Source organism: Aythya ferina, assembly GCF_964211825.1.
Source record: "Aythya ferina genome assembly, chromosome: 2".
NCBI classification, from domain to species: domain Eukaryota; kingdom Metazoa; phylum Chordata; class Aves; order Anseriformes; family Anatidae; genus Aythya; species Aythya ferina.
The window spans coordinates 138,468,465-138,489,733 of record NC_140297.1 but is presented as its reverse complement, the minus strand read 5'-3'; the positions used below and the strand labels follow the sequence as shown (position 1 = coordinate 138,489,733).

The 21,269-nt window shown below is 39.3% G+C and overlaps 1 protein-coding gene across 9 annotated transcripts in view; it reads right to left on the bottom strand.

The window, feature by feature from the left end:
- Positions 1–21,269, bottom strand: part of VPS13B (vacuolar protein sorting 13 homolog B) — a 459,486-nt gene that overhangs the window by 416,831 nt on the left and 21,386 nt on the right. For 5 of the 9 annotated variants that reach the window (XM_084510479.1, XM_084510473.1, XM_084510476.1 and 2 more), the window contains one exon: positions 2,637–2,757. In XM_084510479.1, coding sequence (XP_084366605.1) covers positions 2,637–2,757 — 121 coding nt within the window. Of the gene's footprint in view, positions 1–2,636; positions 2,761–21,269 lie in introns of all 9 variants that reach the window. The other 4 variants (XM_084510475.1, XM_084510471.1, XM_084510472.1 and 1 more) reach the window with 1 other exon arrangement.

Here is a 21,269-nt window from a genome sequence, read left to right as displayed (position 1 = left end):
AAACATGAGCTTTCATCTACATGTCTTTTTGCCTGGATGCACAAAAAGAGGGAGCAGAATTGTATCTCCCAAATGAAATAGGGGTCAGAAATTTGATAAAACTTTTACTACATTCTTCAGCAAAGACATTTCCAAACTAGTGGTGCAGCACACTGCGAGAAGCATAATGCAGGTACCATCGTTCTAATTAATTTTAAGCTTCAAATATACTACGAACAGATTCTTATGAACGAGGATCAGTCTTTTAAGAAAATCAACTTTACCTGCATCTTTTAGCATCCAAAACAAAGTTAAAACAAAACACTGGTAACTTCACATGTAATAAAAAAAAAAGGTTATTGTTTGAAAACATAAGTGGGAGAAAACACGTGGGGGATGATTCTTAGTTGCGTAGTTTTTAAACATAACACTCTGACTATCCTTGCCACTAAAGTTCAGATATTCCACAATGAAGTGACCAAAAATACCAGACAGTCCATAGGGTTAAGCCCTGAGGTTCAGCACACAATCCACAGAGATGCTTTTTCCATATTCTCCAGAACACAGTAGACTGCACTGTGCACTAAGAACTCTGGCTGCAGGTTCAGCTCCAACACCACAGAATATCATAGCACTACAGCTCGGAGCAGTCTGTTGATTCAACAGAATCAGTATCATCAGACTTCTCCCCTACGTTTAGCAGCGCTCTGTTGATACCAAAGCTTGATTTTTTGATGAGTTCTGCCTAGCTCCATCCTGGAAAGACACAGCAGAACTAAAGGACACACAGATCTTTGTGATAACAGTAATGACAACAAATTACAACAGTAGTTCAATACCTGTGTCTTCCAAAGATTAAAGTAAATATAGAGTATATAAAACTCAACATCTTACTAAAATCCAGGATGGGCAAATTAAAGCTGTACCACAGAGAATAAAATCTTCCTGTAAGCAAGTCTCTACTCCTAATCTAGGCCATTTTACCACATAGGATTTGTGATTAAATAAAGCATTATTTATACATCCAAAATAAACAAAAAACAAACACCAAAACCAGCCGTATTTAGAGAATGTAGCTGCATGGGCAGTGATTCCAAGCCCAACCAATAAGGTAATTTTTTCCCTAATACTCTGCATCATTAAGATTCACTACAAACATACTCTATGCAGTTGACAATGCAGTGTGATCCCGATGAAGAAGGTGATCATGCCCTACAGTTTCAAAGAAGCACAAAATGCACCTAGAAAACCTATCAAATAGTAATGTAAGTTGTCACCACACCTTGTAATCTGCTACAGTATTGCAAATACCTTATATGTCATTTCTATAATCATTCACAGTAATCATTGAGAAGCACGATACATCTATAAAAGACGACACGCAAACCAGTTTTCAATGTCCGTGTTGAATTTGGACATGTGGAAACACATCTTTTTGAATATTCAACTTTAACAGCACAATACACAGGCCTCCAGCCTTTTACTCCACTCCCTAAGACTAGACCTTCCTGGCAAGCCCACAGATGACACTCACAGAAACAAACTCAAACCAAATCCTAAAGCCATCCTAGAAGGCAATATAAGCCTCCGATACTTTGGCAAGTCTTTGCCTCCTGTTATTCACAGGTGAGACCCCAAGAACCAAACTGCAGCGTGCTGCAAGAGCCAAAGCGCTGTCCATGGTAGGACTTGGTGGCTGCCCCGAGTCACTGGAGGTTGGTGGATCTTGGAGATCCAAGAGCCTCCAGCTCTGGCTCTACAAGGACCCATTCCAAAGGAAGACGATACCAATGTGTACATAATACTCCATGCACTGAACTTCAGTGTTCTTTTTTTGATTCAAGCTAAGACATGTATGAACTTGAACTGCTAAAAAGACAGGAGGAAAAAAAAAAAAAACCACAAAACTGTCATGTCTTTAACCCATCTAAAATTACATGCCCTCAGAAGGCAAACTGCAATTCATTCCAGTGCTCTCAAGTTTCATTTTTCTGCACAAAACTAAACCTCATACATGAAATTTCTGTGCAAACTGAGAGACAAAAATAATCAGATAACATAGTTCTTCAGGCATTTTTGTATCATACAATTATTTCCAAGTTCATCTGAGACAAATTCCATGTCAGAAAAAAAATAATCAACATCTCTACAAGTAGACAGAGGACTAAATAAGCAACATCTGTCAGAATTACTACTCTCAAAGAGAAAACCTCTCCTTTAACAGCATTTTAAGGATCTGAAAACATGTGGGAAAAGAATTTAATGTGAAACACCGAGCAGTTAATGAGCAATAGAAAACACGGAGTGATCTGAAACAAAAGAACCAGAGCAGCAGAGGATAAAATCTAACACACCACCCCTACAGGACTGTTCTCACACTAACCTAACCCTGGTTACTTACAAATAGGTTATGTAAAATTAAGGATACAACAAAATGGAAGGGAAAGATGCAAGGATTAACAAAGTTCTATTGTGCTTCAGTTCTACTACTGCATAATATTCCAGTATTCTATTCTTCACTGCTGTATGATTTTCAGATAGACAGGACTACTAAAAGGTAAAATCATTCAACAGAGGTGTGAAAATAACTTAAAATCAAATTTAGATGTTCTATCATCACTCAAGCACAATCAAGCTTCTGAAATATTATTGCCTACCTGGAGGTAAATCAGGGTCAGGAGAAGCAGATTGCTGAACTCGTCGTGGTTTCACTGCTGATTTCATGCTTTCCGTGGTACTGCGGTTTGTTGAACTAGAACCACAACTTTCATGGTCTTCCTGCTAGAGGAGAAGAAAGCAATTGAGTCAATCAAACAAAGAAGCAAAATAAATGTGGGAAAACCAACTCGGTAAATATTTGGTATATTAAACTTGTAGCCGTGCTTTTCCCTCAGTACATTCTGTACATCCATCTAACTACAGAAATGGTTACAGAACGTTTGTTTATTAAAAACAAGAAGTATTTTATAATTAATACTTCTATTAACTCAAATAACAATAATACTCTGTTATTTAACTGCTGATTTCACTTGAACAAAGTACGTCTAGCTGCATTTCTGCTGAAACACTCCTTCAAGCAAAGCCAGAGCCCTGAAATGAGAAACACTACCTCGTTTTACGAGCTTATGTGCCTGCTCATGAAACAACCTCACACAAGCTGTCAGAGTCATGCCCTTCCTAATACAGCTAATTGAAGCTGCTTCACAATGCAAAATATTTTTGCAGGCTTCTGAAATAATAAACGTGGCCCCAGAAAAGATAAATGAACCAAAGGCAACTGCTCATCTTGAGCTTTCATATAGCTTATTTAGCTTATTTACTTTCTGGAGTTCAGCAGCAGGAAATATTGTTTGTGATCAGAGATTATGAAATATGCCTTACACAATGAATTTTGCAGACAAGAAAACCCTAATGAGCTGAGCTTAGGTTTTAAATACCCCATCCGTATTGCCATTGCATTCCAGAATGACAGTTTAATTATAAAACTCAAATGCAGGAAACCCAAGAAAAGTAATGTGAATATTCCTGTAAGTATATTAGGAGACCAGCCTGGGAAAGAAGCTATTTCTTACATCTTTTGATGCAACCTGAATTATCTCTTCAACAGATGCAGCCTGCTACAGGAAATCAGTGGGGTACTCTCTGGGTACTACACTGTTATCTTAGAGGGTCTTCACAAAAGAAAGGGTTCAGGCAACAAATGTAAAGCAACACAGTATGAAGCAGAGCAGGTGACACATTTCCTTACATGCTCCCTGGCATTTTTAATAATCTTGGAGAAATTAGGATACAGAAATTTCCCATTACTTGTTTTCTTAATGCTTAAATGAAATAAGGAAAAAAAAAGTTACACGATCAGAAGAATTAGTCCTGACAAATCCTAAATAAAAGTCTACAGCTTCAAAAACAATTCGACAAAGTTTATTTCTTTCCATTCTATATTTACATAAACAGAACACAGAGGGAAATTATCCAGGAAAGCAGAAATAACTTTTCAGAAAGAAAAGCAGAGATGATGAGCAATATAAGCCTATGCTGAAAAAATAAATAGAAGACTAAACTTATTTGGAGAAAATGGAAAAAGATACATTCGTACTTTGGAGTAGGTAGATGATAACTTCTCAAAGAAGGGTGAGCACCACAAAGGATTTGAAGTTTTCTGGTCATTAATATAGAATTCAAACAATTTATACATCTTAAAGAGAAGTTTGGTCATGATCAGATCCTGGAAATCTCTGTTCTTTTTTAAATTACCATGATTTGGCCGTTTTAGTCATATAGGACTCTCACTCTGATACGTGAAAAATGACGTGGGTGCTTAGTCATCATCCAGGACTTTCCATTCCAATGCACAAAAAATTAGAATGGGTGTTCAATATCAATTCTGTTTGGAAGAAGCCACTTCATCAAAATAAATGTTTGATAATCAGGAAAGCTCACCTCTCCTTCACATCTCCAGCTTACTGAGAAAAAAATAAAATTACAGACTCTAAGCTAAAATGTTTAAATTACTTTTAACCGAACCCTTTTTCTTGGAAAGTAGTTCATACATACTATGAAAATATATTTTCAGATGAGTCACCATACTGCTATGTAGTTGCCAGAAAATGAAATGTCAGGGTTACCAACCAGCTCAATTAGCACATTTCCTTCTTTCCCAAGCTCAGACTGTGCAGAGCGCTGTGGTAGGACCACTTAATGATTTGACCTGATAGCACCACATTATGCTCGCCTCTCAGTATTTATGTTGGCTACGTGAAAAAGAAAATTGAGGAGGGAAAAAAAGGCATTCTGTTTTGGAAGTGTTAAGTGTACCGAGCCTGCCGACATTCAGGACTAATTCTTCTGTCCCTGTATTGCCACAAGCATGACCGATGAACTTTTTCATAACTTCAAGCAAAATCTGTGCAACACACTCATCATACATATCACTATCACTTAAAGATGAAATACAACTGATTTAACTTTCTCCTATTGAACCTGACCAAATATTTGAAAAAAGTTCTTTTAATCATGGACAACACCCCCTCGTTTCCTTACGTTACACAATTATGGAAAAGGTTTACAAGAGCTGTATGGTTTGTTTTATTTTAACATGAACACACAGCATTTTCACAACAGCTACTGATGCTTTCTAAAATAAGCGTTGCATTCTCTAATTGCAGAAGACGATACCAGTGGCTGTGACCTTAGAGGAACTACGTTTCTACTTAAGTCCAAAAGCTTTCTGTATCTGCACATTTCTGCTCAATGTTAGCTTTAAGAGCACGCTATTAATTTCTCAAGCATGTGGCTGTCTCATAAGCCCAGAAGTAAAACATGTTCATTAAAGAGATGTGAAAAAGTTCCAAGTGAACTGCCAAAACTAGCATAATTATGAAAATATTTAACACTGGAAACAACTGAAATCACATACTGTATATAGATTACAGTGATGTCATCATAAACATGCAGCCAAAACGTACTAAAACTACTATACTCTAATAAATCTAGCTCACACCAGATGACAAACATTTTAAAGCTAAAGTAAAAAATTATATTGGGGATGGGAAGGGAATAATATTCTGAAAGTGCTAATAACTTCAGTTAGAGTAGGATATTTGATCGAGTGCCCATTCATTTTAGCATTAATGGTAGTGATTCCAAGTAAAAAATCGCAACAGTACAAAACTAAAAATATACACGATGCATCTAAAGTGCTGACTTTTAAGAAAGTAACTCATTTACTAAAATCTGCTTTCCCCTCCAGCTTATGCCATAAGTAGATCTGAGAAAATTTCAAAAAATTTTACCATATGGTTCTGCATAGGGGTGTTACTACACTAATGCATCACGGTAACTTTTAACCTATCAGAAGAAATAAAAGTTTGCACAGTCAGGCTTCGCTCTTTTATCCTTTTGGCAAATGCTTCAGGCCAGGTCCTGTCCTGGAACATTTTTGTGGAGCACTATGGTTATATCTAAAACTATGCAAGTCATAAGTAACATGCTAATCGCACCTCGGCTAGTAAATTTACACGTGAGCTCCTCGGTCAATTTTCTCTTGCAATACACCATATAAAACAATTACTGCAAGGTTTAAAGCAAGCTAAAATTGACAGCACCTGAAAATACACTAGATGGGGTTTATTATGATCTTTTCGTAACAGACAGAATTTATCTGTGCTCATTATTCTGTTTTCCACATTTAAAATACAAACTTCTTTTTCCTGGAAAAAAGACACTTTCTCATTTTAAAATACATAAAACTTGTCTCTAACCTGTCTCATGAGCATGCTTTATGGGAAAGAATGTTTTCTCCTTGGGATCACTCAGCTATTTATGCAAATATTGTCCCTTTGCCTTCACGAAACAAAGTTAAAAAAAAAAAATTAAAGTTCTTTTTAAAAGAAAACAGGGAAATGTGTAAAAGTAATTACCATTGAATTAAAAAAAATAAAATAAAAAACCACCAATTCTATGAAACTATTACACACACCTGCATTTTCCCTCTCACTCTCTTTGTCTCTTCCTCTACGAAAACCTTGCTCTTTTTTCCTTCCTTCATCATTTCTAAGGCAATGAGCTTTAATATCCTTCACTGCCCAGTAACATACATATTCCCACCTACATGAAGCATATCTGCAATTGCACCATGCAAAAACCATGGAAGAAGAACTTCTTCCCTGCTGGTGGAGTGTCCTAGCACAGCTGATACTGACTAGACACGAAGGGATAAGTTGAGTGGAAAGCACCTGGACCACCAGGCTCTAAGGTTTGCATTTTGAGGTTCAAAGCCAACTGGTGGCATCCTTCAATCACCAGTACTAAACCCACCGTGTTTCATATCCTTATTTAAGGCCCAGAGGATGGGACAGTGTACCACAGCAAGACTGGGGGTGGTATCAACCTGGGAAGAGGAGTTTATCTGCTGATGAGCACAACTGCTGTTGAGAGAGTCCTTGAGTGGCTGAGGAAATGGGCTGTCAGGATCTCTGAGAAGTCCAACAGAGGTGAATCCTAAGCCCTGCGCCTGCGATGGGGCCACTCCAGGCAACAGTACAGACTAGGAGCCAAAGGGCTAGAAGACAGATTTACAGAAAAAGACGCAAGGGTCCCAATGGGCAGCAAGTTGAACAACTCAGCAGTTTGCCCTTGCCACAAAGAAGGCCAAGCGTGTGCTGGGCTGTATCAGTAAGGGTACAACCAACAGGCTGTGGGACATGATTTCCCCTTCTTTTTGGCCCTTTTGAGACCTCGTGGGGAGTACTGTGTTCAGTCACAGGCTCTCCAGCAGACACACAGTTGTCCAGAATGAGAATGATGTGGGTGTACCACAGTTCCAATAAATAACTGTCAAGGTGGTTAGGGGACCTGGAGCACGTGAGCTCTGTCTTGGGAAAGACTGAGAGAAGAACTGGAGAAGAACAAAGGGAGATCCCACTGCTTTACACAGCTGCCTACTGGGAGGGTACAGGGAAGACTGAGCCAAATTCTTGTCAAAGGTGTGCTGTGAGAGAAGTGCCAATGGACACAAGTTAAAAAACAGGCACTTCCAAGAAGGTCTAGGGAAAAGTTTTTCCACCAGCTGGGTGGTCACATTGGAACAGGCTGCCCAAAGAGGTTGTGAAATCGCCTTGGAGCTATTCAGTATTTGGCTGGCTAAGCCATGGAGCAGCCTGCTCTAACTGGGCTTGCTTTGAACAGGTGGTTGAGCTCCATCATCTCCGAAGACCATCCCAAATTGCTCTAGGATGGCTCTACGTGAAAAAAGAAAACATAAAAGAACACAAGTTTTGTGTTTTCTTTTTTGTTGTTTTTTTGTTTGTTTGTTTGTTTTTAAAAAAAAGATTGTCTTTAAAATGTTTCATTAAAATGGCAAGCACAATCAAGATCTGTGATTATGTTTTGATTACCATATAGCAGTGAAACACATTATATACATATTCATACAGATTTGTTGTATTCATATGAATTCATTACTATTACTCTTCTGTATAATCTTGCAACACTTCTGCTAGCTAGCACAGGTCAAACAGTTGCTTACAAATGAATCAGCAACTTTAATACAGCCCCAATCATTTTGTTGCACAATTACCCTGATAGGAATATTTCATTAAGAGTCATCAGCTAAGTATGTCAATAGGAAAACAGTTTTATGATTGTTCTAATGAATAGCAATTTAGGAATGTCACAACACTGAATAGAAAAAAAAAATAGTGATATAGCCATGACATCTGTAAATCTTTTGGGAGATATAGGTTAGTCTTAATGCACATTGACATTAAAATAAGTAGTTCATTATATAAGTGAACATATATATGTACATTTTAAATCATGACACTACAAAATATCAAAAAGGAATATTTAACCAAATCAGATTGGGTTGCTCTTTTGTACGATAATTAAGGAGTTCAGTACTACATATGGAAGTTTATGTATATATGTATGTACACACACACGTTGTCCTGATGAGAATCTGACTATTACAAAACCCAATTTTAAGACTTCTCAAATAGGCAAATCACACATCTCACAGTGAGTAATCAGATTAATCTGTCTTTCCCTAAGACAGACAAGATGATGAAAGGTCTTGATTTTTTCTACCTCATCTTTTTTTTTTTCCAGTATTATTTCATGGAGAAACATGGCAAAAACAACTCTTTAAATTATGTACTGGGTTATTAAGGAGAAATACCAAGGAACTGGGGAAGAAGTGCAGTCTGTAGCCAGCTGACCCAGCACCTTGATGAGTGGGAGAATAAACAAGGATAACCTGGTTAAGAATAATGAACAACCTGAAACAATCAAGAACTGATTTAACAAGGTGTTAATCTGTATTTGCTCTCCTTGTTGCATCTGGTTTCAGCTGATTGAGATAACCAAGTAGTAGCAGTGACCAACAAAGCACGCTGAACAGTTACCTGTACTAGGTCAGGAGCATAATCCAAGTTTAGTTACAGAATAACTAAACTTAGATTGTGCTAATATTCTATATTAGTAGAGCACAGTGTGCTCTGAAACACAGGTATGAGTTCAACTTCTATGTAAACACTGAGGATACATGAATATGCTGCACCAGCAGCCCCAACTGAAAGCCCAGAAGCTTGTGGTGAGCTGTTACGCAGATACTGCAGAATCTGGCTATTGATTTCTGGGAAAGAACATCTCCCCGTGACATTGCTACTGGTTTGATTAGCTGATTATTGGAGGTATTTGAAAGGAGCATTCTTCTGTTTACAAGAAAGGGAGCTGTCAGAGCCTGAAAGAGTGTGGCAATAAGGCCACAGAGGCAAAGATAAATAAAACAGACTGTTCTCACTAAGTGCTCCTCAGCCTGCTCAGAAATACATCCCCGTTTCTCAACGCCCAAGACAGAGCAACTAATAAAATGATTTTGCAAGACTTTGAGGAAAGTGAGTTGTACAAATATCTTCCTTCTGTTTTGGGAAGAAACTTCTATTATAAACTGTTAACTGATCATCTAGTAAAGTTTCTGATATGTTTATTGTGCTTTAAAAAAAGAGACCACCTACCATGATGTAAGTGCTTTTTAATAGAAATAAACACCTCAAAATGGCTTTTCCACAATTTCTCCCAGGTTAAGCTTCTCAAAGATTTCACTCTTCCTCATATTACAGGAAGTTTGCCCAGTGTTTTGGTTTGGGGAGATAGGGGTGGGGGAGCATCTTAATTCTGTAAGATTTTCCTGTGTTTCATACCTAGCAAAATGAAGTCCTGATCCTTGACTACAGCCCTCTACACTACAAAGAAGAAAACAACAAACAGTTAAAAAAAATAAATAAATATTACAGTAGTAACTGGCAGCTATACTCAAGATTTGACATTGCTATAGTAGGAAGAATGGAAAGAATAAAAAAAAAAAAAAAAGAGGCATATCCAACATGTTTGTTCCACAAAGCTCACAGTGACTTCTGTCACTTGGTAATTCTGAAACCCGGGTGGCCTGGCAGGAGAGGAGTCAGAGGAGAGAAGAGCTAGATGAGCTCTTTCAGCAAAACTAGTGGATGTGGGGCACCCAACAACACTCCACTGTCATTCAGCTTCACGCACAGGTCAGGGGTGGCGATGGGTTTGCATCACAACACAGCCAGTTCCAGCCACTAAACTGGTCGGCACATTATCAGGCACATTTCTTCTTACATCACTGCTTATCTTCTGTCCCAAAGTAACAGTATTTAAACCAGCTCACACGTTTTTCATGGTATTTTAGAAGATGCATCAAAGACTGGGCATACTCTCACCCTTGTTACAAGTCCCTTGAAATATTAGTTAAGAATAGCTGAGCACCGTATTTCTACAGCATTCATTAATATGGTCTCCTTAACACGGCAGGAAGAAAGAAAAACTCTGGTGAGCATGGTTTGATCAGGTTGCTGATTTATTAAACAAGATCTGGGAACCATCAGCAAAATGTTGGCCCATTCAGCTTACTCTTCCTATTGTAATCTGTTCCACCTGCTAGAGGGCCAGCACCAGTCCTCAACCCTATTTAAACTGGCCCCAGACCCTTAGCCAAGATGGCACTTGCCTTCACAGTGGAAGATCACTGGGGGAAATGAGCACCCCTATGTACTGGTGGATTGGAGTTGCAGCTCCATTTCCCGCTTTCTTTAGGGGCTACTTTCCCCTAACACACTTCTCATTATAGTTTATTAGAAAGCCAGATCCCTGTGCAAGAATTCCCTCTGCCAAGCACCTGCCAAGGATGTAGTAATAATTTTTATTACAACATAACCTTGCCACCCACTTCCCTCAGAGGAGGGTATAATACTGTCCAGACCAAATTTTCTCCTAATCCCTACCGGTATCGAGCAGGATACCTACAGCAGGCCCCCAGCAACAACGTGGCCAGTTGAGCAAGCCCCATTTCTCAAATAAACTTCTGCCACATGACAGGGGAAGGCACAAAGACACAAAGCTTTACCTGGAGAACTTCTTATCCAGGAGAGCTCTTCTTATTGCTGATCATCATTTGGGCAGTGTTTGGCTTTTGGCATCTGCTGGGGATGGGTAGAAAAGGAAGGGGGCAACCACATGGAAACAGATACTACAGGACAATATGGGAAGGAGTATACCCACTGAAATCTCCCCACCTGCTACTGATTTCTCAGAAATTCATAGGTTATTGTCCTTTAAATCCCATTTCTCCATCAAAAGTGTTTGAAATTGGTCAATATGCTCAAATTTTAATGGTTGAGCAAGGAAGAAGAGGTAGAGAAGAATGAATGACAGATAACACAGACATACACATCTGGTTTCCTTACTTAAGGTACCCATCTTAAAACCAACAGAACTAAAACATGTTGGGGCCACAGATTTTCAGCCTCACAATCCTTTGTTCCTGAGCTACTGCCTCAGATGGGTCCAAGCCGAATCTCAGCTTGTGGCAACCCCAGCACCTGGGGAAATGTTACTTTGGCAATCTTTTTGCCAGTGCAGGGAGCTTCACGCAGGAATAAGATTTGTCAGCCATGGGCACAGCAATACTGAGTTTCTTTATAGTCTTCACTGCCTTCTGCAAACTCAAAAGTGTGGGGAATTTCATTATAGAAAAAGTAGGGTCTCAGCATACAATAAAGTCTACAAAAGGGAATTGGAACCTTTAATGTAACATGACTAAAAACGTTTCTAAGAACAACCTTCACAAAAAGAATGCTAAGGGCTTTTTAGTGCTATATTAAGACAATACTTAATTTCCTAACTTAGTGAGGATGGTTGCTCTCATGCAGTGTACTATTTGTACACTATGTACATGCACGTAATACACAGTAGTATTAATGATATTCAAATAGCTTGAACATAAGTAAATTCTGTATTCTATTTTTTATTCTTTATTTTTAAGTTACCTTCACATATCAATATTGGGAAGAACAGTTTTTCACCAAGTGTAATTCATCAACCACATCTTACCTAAATAAAATCAGTTAACAAAACTAATGGACTAAACCACTAAGCCAGCTGAACGGCTGTACAAATGTCTTGGCTAATAAATGTAAAAGAGTACACGTAGGTGCAGCTTACTCAAGATGTACATTAGGAGTTCTTATAATCTGTCATTTCTTTTGCAATTGTCAGTCTGTGATATGTAAACCGTTTCAAGGAATTTATTGCTCATTATAACACACTGCTTTTTAAATCAAAAAGCTTTTGAAATATTACTTTAAACCTAAACAAACAGTAATTTATCTTCTAAACCAGTCAGCAACCTGTCACACAAAACCACCATATGTTAAAAGAAGTCTAACTGTCAACACTGCATTATAACTGTTGCAAAGTTTCACAAAAGACCTCTCTAATTATAAGATCACAACATGTAAGTGTTTATCATAATGGATAGTTTAAAATACAACCTGCCTTCTCCAAGGTAGTTGGGACTTCAGGATGTGACATTTATTACTCTTTCAAGTAATCACCCCATGTATGCCACTGCCTTCCTTAGACAATTTTGATATTACTAATTCCTCAAATGAATACTTTCCTTGGCACAAATTATTCAGAGAAGCGGTGTTTTTTTCCTTTTAAGCTAAAATTAAAACTAAAATACATTCTCCCAAATCTGTGCCACTCACCTTGAATAGAAATTAATTTTTCTTCCATAACTAAAGAAAGAGGACAGTTTTAAAATGAGGGAGGAAAATGAGTGTCAGCAAAAACTGGAGCTGAATGCCCAAGGGAACAAAAAGATATGGGACCATTACTGTTAGGCGTTCAGCTGGGTACTCCAGCCATGTGTAAATGTAAGAGATTGAAAACTAGACGATGGAGAAATAAGAGTAATAAGCCTCAAAAAAGCCTCTAATCTTATATAATGCCAAGCAGGAAAGCTCAGGGAGCATTTAGTGTGACAGAAGAAAAGAACATATCTTGTTTCAAATTGAACACAGAACAACATCTGTAACAAAACTTCTGAATTACATAAACCAAGGAATATATTTAAACACACAAGCATTCTCTTATCTATAATTCATCAGGTTTTGATCAATTAATTTACATTAAGAAAGCTTTTATAAGTTTAAGTGACAGACTAATCACAGGTAACACCATTAGATCATCAACTATGCAGGTTCCTCTAACATTTATCATTTTCCATGGTATATATTTGCACTGAGGGTGGATAGTTTGAGCTTCTTCAGAAGCTAACTTAAAACATACCACCCACAAATACTACTATACATTTGTTTAACACAACTGCGTTCATACCGATTGAAAGAGAGCTTTCCTTGACTGATGCTATTTTAATCTGTAGCCCTCAAGCAGTTCGTACAATCACAGGAAGTCTTGAGTTGGAAGTGACCCACAAGGATCATTAAGTCCATCTCCCGACCACACAGGGCCACCCAAGAAAGTCACACCATGTGTCTGAGAACGTTGTCCAAACTCTTCCTGACCTCTGGCAGCCCAGTGCTGTGACCACTGCCCCGGGGAGCCTGTCCCAGTGCCCGACCCCACTCTGGGTGCAGACCCTTTCCCTAATCCCCAGCCTGACCCTCCCCTGTCCCAGCTCCATGCTGTTCCCTCGGGTCCTGTTGCTGTCCCCAGAGAGCAGAGCTCAGCGCCTGCCCCTCCGCTCCCCTTGTGAGGAAGCTGCAGGCCGCCATGAGGCCTCCCCTCAGCCTGCTCAAGTTGAAGAAACCAAGGGACCCCGCTGCTGCTCCTCTTACATCTTTCCCTCTAGACCTTTCATCATCTTTATAGCCCTCACTTGGGCACTCTTTAATAGTTTTAATTCCTTCTGATATTGTGGCACCCCACACTGCACACAGCGCCCAAGGTGAGGCCACACAGCACAGAGTGGGACAATTCCTTCCCTCTCCCAGCTGGCAGTGCTGGCCCTGAGGCACCCCAGGGCAGGGTTGTCCTTTTGGGGCTGCCAGGGCACGCTGCTGCCTCACGTGCACCTTGCTGGGACCAGAACCCCCAGATCCCTTTCTGTGGGGCTGTTCTCCAGCCTCTTGACCCTCAACCTGTACATATATGCAAAGATGCTCCATCCAAGATGCAGAATCAGGCACTTGATGTTAATTCCATATTGCTGGTGATTGCCCAGCTCTCCAACTTGTCAAGACCACCCTGCCCCCCATGGAGTCAACAGCTCTTCCTAACTTAGTATCATCCGCAAACTTATGAAGTTGTTGCAACAGGCAATTCCGTTACTCAGAAACTGAATCCTTAACTTCGCAGAAGTCTTGATCTGAATTTTAGTTAATGCCTCTAACTTAAGGACTAAGATGATCCAGGATCGCCCACCCACAACAATCACCAAGGGATCATGCTTCAACACCCTCCTGTTGCACTGCCCACAGTACATCCACTCCTGAATCCACCATGCACAAACATCCTCCACTTACTCATCTTTGCCTTCGTTCCCCATCAAGCAGCTTGAGGATCAAATATTTATTCCACATCTCATAGACTAGGGCTGAATCATACCATAGTTGTGCATACAAAGTTGGACACTAACTACTACCTGATTCATTGTACAAAGAGATAAAGCATTTGTTTTATATTTGATAAGAAAAAATTTATTTAGCTTCATGCTTCATACACCTAATCAGCTACATCACTATTTCTAAAGCCTGGGGGCCAGAAAGTTATGATGCAACGAACCACAAATCCCCAATGCATACACAATATTTAAGTGCTTAAGAAGTCCTTATATGCCTATGTGATCCTCAAAAATCAGCTTCTAAGCTGAGACAGTAGCTTTCCACTTTCAGAGAACTTTAACAACACTTGAATTCATGTAAATCAGTGATGAAATCACACTTACTACCTGTCATTGCTATTTAAATAAGGTGCACATCACTAATTTTCAAGGCCTCATAAGACAGGGGTTTCATCAAGGCCTTTGTGGCCAGTGACCACTTCATTTACATATTCCTAAACTATTGTAAAATTTTGTTCTAACCTCTGTAGCAAGTCTGAACAAGAAATTCTTTCTCTTCCTGATATGAGGATGGGAACTGAAGTAAGTACTCTCTATTTCTGCCTCCCAACAATCTCACATTGCTCACCTGCTGCATATGCCATTAGCCCATAGAGTACATTTGTGACAGCACCAGCCACATGCCAATACCATCAGAGAGAGAAGCACTGAATCATGAAAGTTGGGATTTTTCTCTTGTGCTTCCAAGTGTTCAGTAGCAAGGCCAGAGATACTCAGTTTCCTAGAGCCACTAGCCCTGCAAACATCCTGATCAAATTTTTAAAAATCTGTCATAAATCTGCCAAAGAAAAACTTCCAGCCATTTTTTCAGGTGCTCAAAGAAAAACAAATTTCTGGTTGACCTAAAAATAAGAGAAATCTAGTTCCAATTTTAGATACCTTTGTATAATAAAACTGGATTAGATGATGAAAAAACTCCTTTTGGACTTAAAGGCATATTAATCCACAGTGGTAGAAAGTATCTTCAATAATTACATACTCTCCGATACTTAGTAGTAAACAGAGACAAAAAAGGACAAATGAGTAGATGATCAGAAACAGACATGGGGTAGTATGACAAAGACATCAAAAGTGGTAGAAATAAAAACAAAAGTGATCCTTAAAAAATGGAGGAGAGAATAAGAGACTTCTTAGCCTCCACTCACATTCCATCTTTACACCCTTTTCTCCCACCATAACATTATTACCCAAGAAATTACCCCAGGTGATACTGAATGATATTTGACTAATGGCCAGGTTGGATAGGGCTTTGGGCAACCTGATCCAGTAGAAGGTATCCCTAGGAGAAGGGTTGGAACTAGATGATCTTTAAGGTCCCTTCCAACCCAAACCTTGTATTCCATATGATTCTATGAAATACAACATTCATTAAAGAGTATCATAGCATGACCAGTCACTTGCTTAATCCAATATTTTAATAAGAAGTAGCAGATGTTTCCCTTATTCTCTTTTGCTACATGAAACTGAAATGCATTGATTCTCAAGTGATGTAAAGGGCCTAGACTTCACTAAACAGCTTACTATATATAAGATCTGTAAGCCATAAACACCAAGCTCACATTTGGTGGTAAATTTTAATTTTGTATCTGAATATGAAAGTATGTCCAGTATTTTGATCATGTATAGACAATTACACAAATATACTTGGACATAAATTAAATACTGCCATATCTATGCAAGTTATCTGAAACAGGTTTTTCCCATACTTAAGATTACTACCTTTTAAAATCTGAGTTCTCCATGACACAATGTTCAGAAACTAGGTGCCAGTATGCCCCTCAGATATATTCAGCTGTTCTTGACATAAAAGAAGGCCATACAATACAATAGTTAGAGTAAAGCCAAAGATACTGTGTTTAAGCATTTCAGATAAAGCAATGAAAGGCATGTTTGTCAACTTTACATACCTAACAAGGGTGGATTTCTTCTTTTCTTTCCGGAGGAAGAAGATGAGTTTTCCAGGCAGAAGGAGCCTGAATTTGAGTTACTTTGCCCCAGTGTTACCTTTCAAGCAGTCAGGGACATCCTTTATCACAGGGAGAGGCCAGCAGCAGGGGAAGACTCAGCTCATACATTAAACTTCTGCTGGACTTTTGTAGACATACTGCTTATTGTGATCAAAAATCAATTACTGGACGTACTTCTATATTCAGATACCAAATTAAAATTCATTATCAAATGTGAGCTTGGTGTTTATATGCTTCCCACCAAGCTAATTTAGTAATGCTAAAGCTAATACCTACTGCTCAATGTGGTATATTGTAGTTGATTAAGCATTACTGTGAGATGCTTACATTTGTGTTTTTTGTTTGCTTTTCATGCTAGATGTGTGTCTGCTGCTCAGAGAACTGTTTATTTTCATAGCTTCTTCCAAACTACTTTGGTAAACTTACAGATCTTGTATATAGTAAGTCATCTAGTATATTTTAGTCCCTTTACAGCCTTTAAGAGAATTAACTGCTTTAGTCAGGTAATGTTTAAGACTCACTAGTCTTTAACAAATAAGGATTTCAAGTACTGTAAACATTTAATTACTGGGAACTATCTTTTTCCTTCAATTAGTTGCTACTCTAATTTTCAGCTTAGTTTAGATCAGGATTCTGGAGAAAAACCACAAATATTTCTGGAAGCTGATATGGGACTACAAGACAAAACTCTCCAAAAATAGCTCAAGTAGAATACAGCATCTTACTGAGTAGCAAGTAGCAAAGCAAGTAGTAATCTGAACTACATGATGAGTTCAAAGCTGAAACGTGAGATTTCCTGGGCAGTACACTCAAGAATTATTCTGAAAACATTCAGGATTAATACAAGGACTGATCCTTACATCAGTACGCATTCCTCTGCTCCCTTCCTCCATCTTCATAGCTGCCCTACAACCATTACTAAAACAAGCTTCGGAATTGCAACAGGCACAAACAAAAAAACACCCATGCAAGACTCGTGTTGTCCAGTTACTATCAGCATCACTTAGTATATATTTGATTGCAAGAAGCACTATACTTCAGTATTTGCTTTTACATGCTTCCAGTACCTTTGAGACACAAAAGAAGGTGAACTCCATGTTTCTGCTTCAAAAGGCCACACACTACACAGAACCAAAGCTACAGCACAGGCAGAACATATATTTCAGAATCCATTTTCAGTCTGTCTCAAATTGCAAAAACAAGAGGGTAACTTTTCATACACAGAAAAGAAAATCTTAATTCAACCATAAGAAGAAACAGAACATAAGAATTTAGATGCAAGAAGAAAGCACCAAAAAGACCTCAATTTGTACAAGAAGCTGTACCTAGCCAGCATAGAAAACAAGATCACAGCTCATTTAAAGCCAGTTCACTGCAAACAGTCAATGATGGAAAGAAAATCATCATGTACGAAGAAAGATACCAAGCTATTATGTCCCGAACGCGTTCAGGTTATTTTAAGCAATGACTTAAGAAAGCACTTTTTCTCCCTAGAGGCAGTGATAAGCACTGAAAATGGCAGAATACTTCAGTATGCACTTGCCTTCTACCTATACACGATGATCATACAGAAGTCTTTTGTGCAGACCTAAGAAACGTGTTTCTTTAATTTAAAAAACAAAAACAAAAAAAACATTCTACATGTTGAAGACAAATATCACTATTACAATTTTGAATCAGTTGAAGATATGAAAGAACATTACATATGCAGGAAATACACGTACATGTCCTATAACAGACATTTTAGGCCAGCAAAGCTTACAGGAGGCTTCTGCTCGCTTTGGTGGCCATAAAAGACTAGAGCAGACAAAAAAAAATAAAAATAGCACCTTTTTTTGATGAGGCACAAGCAAGTGGGGGGAAGGAACATGTACACATATGGTGCTGCTTTTAGACTGCCTTTAAGCAGAGCAGGATAGGTCACCACCAGTCATAAAAAGCTCAATGCTCTCAGACTACACTTCCTCCTTATTCTTGTTACAGGGGCATCTCATGAGCAGGTACATTTTTCAAAGATGACAGCAGCAGTTTCCATAGCCATACGTCTTCCCTGGAGGTGCTCAAGGACAGTTTGGATGGGGCTTTGGGCAACCTGGGCTGGTGGGAAGTGTCCCTGCCCATGGCAGGCAGGTTAGAACAAGATGATTTTTCAGGTCCCTTCCAACCTGAGCCATTCTATGATCTCTAGCCAGATTCAGCATGTCTGCAGAGAAGGCGAATGCTTGTTAGCCAGTCCACCTGAAGCAAGTCTGGTCCTCACAGAATACTAGAACACTGGCCTACAGAACACTGCTGTTACGCTCCATTACCCTAATATTTGCCTTCTGTAGTAGGTCAAGAACCAAAACTGGTGGGAAGAAAAATCATTTAATTAGAAGCAACAGAAAAGTTCACTTCAGAAACACAAAAAAACTGCATTTTGATATTTCCATGTAAATGGAAGTGTTCCAACATTCTTGAAAGCAACAAAACTTATATTCTCAAATCAAAATATTTTGCTGTTTTCACACACAGACACACCTCCCTTGCGGTGCCCTGTAGTCACAGGGCTCCTGAACCTTATTGGGCACTTATATGAAAGAGAGGACAGAAATGCTTCCAAGGAAACAGCCAAAAATCAGTTCAGAACAGAGGACGAGACATCTGTGCTACAACTCACACACAGAGAAGCAGGTTAATTAGATACAACTCAGTACTGAATGGTCCCAAAAACACATCACTTGACAGACAGGGAAATACTGCTTTGCCTTGTTCCGCATTCAGTATCTTGTTTTAGTGTCTTGTGTTTTTTTCAAGGCAAAAGTCTAAAAATAACCAAACTGGAACTTCATTACAAAGGATTATTTTGCAGAAATTATGACCTCATAATAAAGTAAAATTAAATATTTGATCAGCTGTGTATAGCACACTGCTTTCCAATTCATTTTAAATTATACACACTCAATAGAAGGGAATCAAGTTTTCCAACAACTACATGCACAGTGTGCTTGTTTTGCTTTACTGAGGACAGAACAGAAGTACTTGAACAATCAGTATATGCTAATAAACCACAGTTTTATAAGCCACATTTATGAGTGGAATACTTTCTAGCTATGTAATAAATGAAGAAAAGATGAGAGTATCTTGACCTTTAAGTAACAGTCTGAGGAGTGAAAGTTAACTGCAGAAGATATAGCATTATCAAACACTGGAGTATTTCAGATGAAAAGAACTGTTTATATATTTAAGCAGATAAAAAAAGATGTCCGTTGTTAACTCCGTGCCACCCAATTTCTTTCAACTTTTATATGGATACAACCATAGTTCATTTCTGTACAAATCAAGCAAAGTAGAACATCCTTAACAGAGCAGGAAATGAAGTTTTATTCATTGCACAAAATAAATCAACAAAAATGTAATGTCTGTTGATGACAATGAAACCACTAGCATATGCACTTGGGACTCTGATCTATTCTGTCCACCAGATGCTCCCTCCTTGTGGAAGGCTGGTAAAAAGAATTAGACGTTCATTGTGGCTTAAACAGATTTTTCTCATGCTGTTAAGTATTTTTTTTCTGAAGTTTTACTGCAAAATCTTAATGTTCATTATGATTGTAAGCAAATATCAAGAATGAACAACCTACAGCCCACAGGCCACATGCAGTATGGCAGGACAATCCATCTAGCCCGCTCCCTTTGGCCTCCTCTCCTACGAGTCTCAGCTGCACACCAGATGACTGCACTGGTGCAGGCAGCCTGCTCCCCAGGACCATTTTATCTTGGAGGCTTGTAGCCTCTCTCCCACCGTGTAACGAGCCATATTTAAATGCATGCCGGGAAAAGGGGCTGAAAAGCTGCCAGGGAAGATGGCCACTTCCCACTGACAGAACTATGCACTTAACCCACAACCCTGTCACCGTCCACAGCTGAGGAGCACATGGCAAAGAGTGTCCGAAACAGGCTGAACGAATCTAATCGTTTGGGATCAGCAGCACGTTCTCGTCTCCCCTCTTCTCTCAGGTCTTCACCAGTCCCTGCTGGGGGAAAACTCCAGGGCAGAAAACTTAAACACTTGATATCTACTACAGATGCAGGAAGGCAGAAGCCAGAAGCTTCCAGAAAGCATCAGCACATACACAATGCAGCCCAGGTGTTAGTCACATACACAACATGTCCTAGAGGCCATGAAATATGACTCCCTGCCACTGGGAATAATAATAATTTTAAAAAGTAGCCCACCCATCCAAAGCACCTGAGCATACTGCTTCCCCCAATACACTGTACAGCACCATTGACTGCACTGCATCGATCAAGAGATCACTCCGCTCACAGAACTGTGTTGAAAACTGTGCTTCTTTGAAAAGCAGGCATTAATTATCTCTGTTTTAACTGAAACCAGGACACACAATTTTAAGATATCAACGCCAACAAGCTTTAGGCCTAATTTTAAGTAATTACATATTACCAATACTGCAGCAGCTGTTAGCTTAGTCCAGGGACTCCTACTCTAACCTAAAGCGTTGAGTAACACTGACAGGCTAACAAACAAAAAAAAAGGCCCCACACACTAGGACCTTGGCTATCTGATGAAACCAAAATATATGGAAGATGTACGAGAAGCAGCTGAGGTCACCAGGCCTGTTTAGCCTGGAAGGGAGGAGGCTGAGGAGAGACCTCATTGCGGCCTACAGCTTCCTCATGAGGGGGAATGGAGGGGCAGTGACCAGCGACAGGACCTGAGGGAATGGTGTCAAGCTGTGACAGGGGAGGTTCAGGCTGGATATCAGGAAGAGGTTCCTCACTGAGAGGGTTGTCACGCACTGGAACAGGCTCCCCAGGGACACAGTCACGGCAACAAGCCTGTCAGAGTTCAAGAAGCATTTGGACTTTGCTGT